Source organism: Tarenaya hassleriana, unplaced genomic scaffold (genome assembly GCF_000463585.1).
Source record: "Tarenaya hassleriana unplaced genomic scaffold, ASM46358v1 Cleome2, whole genome shotgun sequence".
In the NCBI taxonomy this organism is placed as follows: domain Eukaryota; kingdom Viridiplantae; phylum Streptophyta; class Magnoliopsida; order Brassicales; family Cleomaceae; genus Tarenaya; species Tarenaya hassleriana.
The window spans coordinates 1,958,553-1,964,929 of NW_010965372.1; the positions used below are offsets into that span (position 1 = coordinate 1,958,553).

The 6,377-nt window shown below is 31.6% G+C and overlaps 1 protein-coding gene across 1 annotated transcript in view; it reads right to left on the reverse strand.

Moving 5' to 3' along the window:
- The window catches only part of LOC104811707 (COP9 signalosome complex subunit 6a), a 2,511-nt gene extending 2,108 nt beyond the window's left edge, over nt 1-403 (reverse strand). Inside the window, exon 1 of the mRNA XM_010538501.2 lies at nt 40-403. Within this exon, the coding sequence (XP_010536803.1) occupies nt 40-337 (298 nt within the window). The 5' untranslated portion in view covers nt 338-403. The remainder of the gene's footprint in view (nt 1-39) is intronic.
- Nucleotides 404-6,377: the final 5,974 nt, after the last annotated feature.

Here is a 6,377-nt window from a genome sequence, read left to right on the forward strand (position 1 = left end):
CGGAAGAGAACAATAAGGGGAGAGCGAGAGTAAGCTTACAGAGCTCTTGCTTCTTCTCTAGGAAGGATCTGTCGAGGATGTCAGTAATAGGATCGTATAGAAGCTCAAAGCTGTTGAAGATCTCAACCGTTCGACCTCTCTGGACGCCGATCACGCAACCGTAAACCCTAGGGTTCTGTTGGAACGCGACATCGCCGCCGTGACCATTGCCGCTTGCGGCGGCGACCGACGGCGGAGGATTGAGCTGAGTTTTAACCCTAGTGTAGTGATCCGATATGTTAACGATCACAAGAGGATGTAGCTTGAACGTGAGACCGCTCGACGAAGAAGGCGCCATTGTCTTCCCTCTCTGCTCCCCTCACGCCACTTCGTCTTCCCCTCAGCTTTGCAACTATTCGCTTTTGCCGACCCCCTCGAAGTCGGATCCCATAGATCCACCAATCGGGTCGGGTCCATGAAATTGGTATTGGGCCTTAATTGGGCAATTCTATTCCGGCCCATAAAATTGGCCCTTTGTCGCATTAGGCCCGATGTGTTGTATACTGTAAAATATAAATTTATTGTTTATACTTTATAATATTCCAGAATTTCACTCGCCTGATGCGATTAGTTTTAGATTATTTTTTTTTTCATTTCATAATTATAATTGATTTCCAAAGTTTGTGTGCGTATATACACACACTATTATGGGCCCAATATAGTGACATAAGATTATATTGGGCCTAACTTTTTTATATGGGCTTTCTTATACTAATAAAATGGACAATGTCGTAACCACGAAAATTACGTTTATAATATTTATTTCCATTAAAAGATCTTAGATAGAATCATTGTCAATGCATATGATTGTACGGTACGGACAGGCAATGTCAACCTTGGATTAACCCCATATATTCGCTCATACGCTATCATCACATTGTTGGATTTTGTCGTGGCAACGCATAGGGCATGCATAGAAAAATATTCAGAAGAATATATATATATATATATATATATATATATGTATATATAATAAAAGTGTAAGATAGGTAGGTCAGTAGCGCACGTGTGACTCTCCATTGATCGTACGGGGGGGCTATAGGACCCTCTACGTTGTGCATAGAAAAATATTCAGAAAAATATATATATATATATATATATATATATATATATATATATTATATTCTTTTACATTGTATGGGATCGAAAAATGTGGATACTTATTATCCGGTTAATTAATGATTTGGACGGTGACTTTGATCCATGATTAGTTTCTAGTCGACGTCCACAGGAAATAAGAACACGAATAATAGTGGTGGTTTTGGATATTGTTCAATGAGGGTTATGACCGCAGAATTTCGAGGAAAGAATCTCTTACATGATACAATTCATGCATTTGTCGGAATCAATCTCTTTATAATAATTAAGAAAAACCCTATAGATGGAAACGTGACCATATATCATTATAATAATAATAATTATTATTTTATATAATTAAGAAGTTGACATCTGCTGAAACTAAGACCGGTGTTTCTACCAAAGTGGTTCACGAACCAAAAGGATATATAATCTTAATTGACAAAAATTTTATAAAGTTGACAACATACACACACACACACACGCGGCTGAGATATTGTCATCAATGGAGGGGACCATGCATACGATATATATATATATACACACACACATATATATATATATTCTCAGGCGAACACGAGACTTCAACTCTAAGATGCTGTTCCAATTCAAGATTCTCTTGTCAAACTACTTTCAAATAATATATATATATATATATATATATTCAACAAGTACATTCAAATTTAGGCATGTATGGTGTGGATTTCATTCACGTATGTTTATGTGTATATATACACACATATATATTAAAAAGGTAACGGAAGACTCTATGGTGATTTTTTTATGTAAGCTTGGGGCCAAAAGGAAAAATGAAAAGGGTGACGGTGGAGAAAGCGATACGCATAATTGAAATTCGAGTCGTAGCTTTCATTGCCTTTCTGCGTCACCGCAGGAAATGTAACACCTTCTCCCTTTGTAATATTCTTAAAACTTGGTCCTTCGATATCTAATTTTAAAAAAAAAATGCCATACATATATATATATATGTATATGTGTGTGTGTGTCCTTTTGAATGCATCGCCCCACAAAGTTTAGAAAAAAAAAACATTAAGAATTATTTCTAGACATTAATGCGATCTACGTGTGACTCTAGAATTGCCTTTTTTTAAAATAAAATAAAAAAAAAGAAAAGGTTTTTTTTTTTTTGGAGAGAGATTAAAAGATGGGGGGAGGGACCATAAAGGCATAGGAGGAGGCTCGAGAGGGGACACTACAAGGGCAAAAGGCAAAGCCATATTGCGAGGAAAAGGACTTCCAATAAACGGAGGAGAGGAACGCTCTTTGGGGGCCTGCCCCCCCTCGCCCTCCTAATTTCTCCTCTCTTTCATTTTATATATCTATATATACATATATACACACATATATACACATGCCTACGTATGTGTGTGAATATGGGGTTGGAGAGACAGCACAGCAATAGGGACAATGACACTTGCAATGAGAGTACGTACCCTGAAAAACCCTAATTCCTTTGACAGCGACATCTTTCCCCGAAGTATTCCCTCCCCATCCCTCTCTCACTTCTCATTCCCCATCTTCACTTTTTAACTCTTACACTTTAAATCGAACCGAATCGAATCCAATCTAATTTATTGTTTCCGTCCGGTTTTGTTTTGGATAAAATAAAATAGCTTTACTCTTGTTCTTTCTTTTTTGTTTCGTTGAATCGAGATTGTAGATATTTATGGATTTTTTGTTTTGAGATACATAATTTTTTTATAGTAAAAAAACCGATTTTTCAAATTTAAACCAATTTTTTTTTTAGAAAATAACCAATGAAAGATTTAAATCAAGAAATCGGACCCACTAGTCGTTGGTTTTACACTTGGGTTCGGTTTATTTTTAACTTTACATCTTGAACCGAACTGGAGCAAGTACAATATAACGTATCGAAACCAAACTTTATATATATAATATATATAAAAATCGACCGTTAATGAAAGATTTGTATTAAGATAGGAATAAAAATAAGAAGCCGATGTCCACATTAACCGTTGGGAAGACCACGCATAGCAATGATAAGAGAACACTGTGCAGTGATCTGACTGTTCGAAGGGGCGCATTGTCTGCCAAGGTGGGGTTTTGCCATTGGCCTACATGGCTCGAGACGCACTGTGCCTGCACCTAACCAAGAAAAATAAACTCTTTTTTCTATATATGCACATTTAAATATATCAATACTTCATTTGCACGAATTATTAATAATAATGGTGCCCACGAAGTTCATTAGTCTAAGTGAAAGATTGACAAGACAAATTCAATAACATACGAGGAATCATTAGGGTGACTATTGTTGGTTATGTATCAAATCAAACATGGCGCTTCTAATGACCTTAATGTGTGGTTTTCCTGTTCCTAGTCCACTCGAACTGCCGTTGAAAATAACATGACATTAATTTAGTCGTAAATCACCTTAATAAAAAAAAAGTTATCATTAGTGATAATCACACACGCTTGCTACAAATTTAAATAAAGACGTTTTTATATATATAGAGATAGAGAGAGAGAGAAAATCTCATATAACTATCATTATTTTATATAAAATGTTAAATAAATATCTAAAATTTTAATTTGTTTATATTAGTACTTTAAACATTAAAATATTTCAAATCCATATCTCAAATATTAAAAAGTTTTAAATGAATATACAATTCTCAATCGATGAAGATATGCCATGGAGCAATCACCATGCGAGATGCGAACAATGTCTTGAGACAAAAGAAGAGAGGTGATAGTCCAGTCAGAGATTAAGAGATTAGGCTAATGGATGGTTATAAAACGCGGACGTAAATTATAAATTCAAACTTTCTATAATTCTCTATCGAATAATGTAATGTAATATTATTTTTTGTAAAAGTGAAGATGTTTTAGGCGAACACGGGGTAGGGTGTCAGTCACGGATCTCACCACTCAACTTCTTCAAATTTTTCTTTTAAAAAAAATTAATTTTAATTTTAATATTTTGTTGCTCAAAGGGTCGGCTCGGCCACCTCGGAAATCGTGTCATTTCAGTTTGATTTGATAGAGGGTCGTTTCCTTTTGATGTTATATGTTTCCTTTTGATGTTATCGTCGGTCACATATATTACATATATATATATATATATATCCAAATAATTCTGCCAAAAAAAAAAAGAAGCTAGAGTCGTAGAGTGAATGTCACAACACTGAACGGGTAATCATGTATATAAATATAAATTTTTGGATTGTTTTTATGTATAATTTTTAAAATTTATATATTTTAGGAATGCAGTACAAAACCAACGTATGAGTTTCTTTAAAGTTATAGCTAGCTAGTCTTCATCAACAGACTGGATTTGAGATGAATTCTTTAATCTTGGCAAAACGCTTTTCAATCCCCGTGGCATATAATTAACGGACGACTACATAATATTTTTTATTTTATTCAATGTGAAATTTTCGAGTTTAAAAGTAACCAACGATGAGAATAACATCAGATTTGTGGTAGGATTATTCCAATTTTGTAAAGATTTTTTTTAAGAATTAAATAAATGATAGAACAAAAATATATTTTTAGAAAACATAAAAATTGTTTCATCTTTTAATGAGTTTAAAAGAATTCTTCCAATGTAGAGAGAAGATAAACTGATGTATATCAATTCTTTCTACATGCATAATATTTAATTATTTTTTTCAATATCATGTTTTTATATCAATTACATAATTCAGCAAAAATGGTTTGATATAATTCAAAAATATGATTTGACGAACTTTATCCGATAATTTTGTTATTTATAAAACTAATAAATGGTGATTGTGTTATAACATATCGATAGAAAAACACACGAGGTTGTTTTCTTTTTTGAGTTGGTTCATATATAATGATTAATGTAAAGAGATAAAATAATTATTCGTGTATAGAGCGGTAAAAATAATTTTATTTACATATATCTATATATTTATATTGCTATTTCTTTTTTTATTTGTTTTCTTATCTCATATTTTTTTTTTTATATTTTGTATCTTTTATATAGAAAATAATGCAAATCTTATCAATCATTTAATTCAATACAATCAATATGACGTGTATAGATACATCAATTTAAATTTGCTATTTCTATTTTTTACTTGTTTTATTATCTGAAATTTTTATATATTTTGTATCTTTATATAGAAAGCAATGCAAAACTTGCCTAAATTTATAATTTCTTATTATTTAAATAATATTTTCTTGTGCATGAACTTTATGTTACATATAGGGACCCTTAAGCTCTATCCGTTGCTTGATTCAAGAAAATAGATACAACTTCTAACGAAAAAGAAAATATAAAAATATCTAATAAATTGATTACATTTAAGATTGCTGCAATATTTTTTTTTGTGCAAAAGAAATAATATTATTTTTGTGATATAGTTCCCTGTGAACCGGAACTTCTACTTTTGGCCTTTTGGGGTTCAAGGAAATGGATGTAAGGCAATAAAGCATTTAATTAAGGTTGGTGAATGAATGAAAACTCCTACATATGTATCGTAATCTTATATTATCCTTAAAAAAACAATATCGAATAATAGTTTTTATTATATTCAAATTAAGAGTACGTAGTTTAATTATTAGACCAAATTAATTATTTCCATAACAAGGTTATGATTTTGTTTATTTCTTATTAAAATAATGTGTGTGAAATCTATTCCATACATCGTCATCATCATCATCATCATCATAATCCACCATAATAATAAAAAACAATGATGACGATGACGATGATGATGATGATGATGCTGCTCATGCATTGTATCTAAAAATTGAATTCATAAACCCTCCAAATAATTCGGAAAACCTTACTTAGAATAAAATGACAGACGTGAGATCATCATAATCATCACCATCATCATCATAATAATATATAATAATAATAATAATAATAATAATTTAATTCTTACAATGCCCATACATTGTATATAAAATTTGAATTCATGAATCCTCCAAATAAATCGAAAAACCTTACTTCAGAAAAGGATGACAGACGTGAGATCATCCTCTCTGATCCTCTTGCACTGCCACTTAGCCACCGTAGCTAAGTAAGCTACCACATATTTTCACTCTAAAATATGATATATAAATATTGTAATCAATAAAATTTTCAATATTTAATTTCAATTATTATTGAACCATTTTTAAAATATAGTATATGTGAAACTTTCATGTATATATATATATATGTGTATATATATATATATATATATTAAGAAGTGAGAGTGTGGGTTGGACCATAGAGAGAACAGAGAAGTGGACTTGGACAA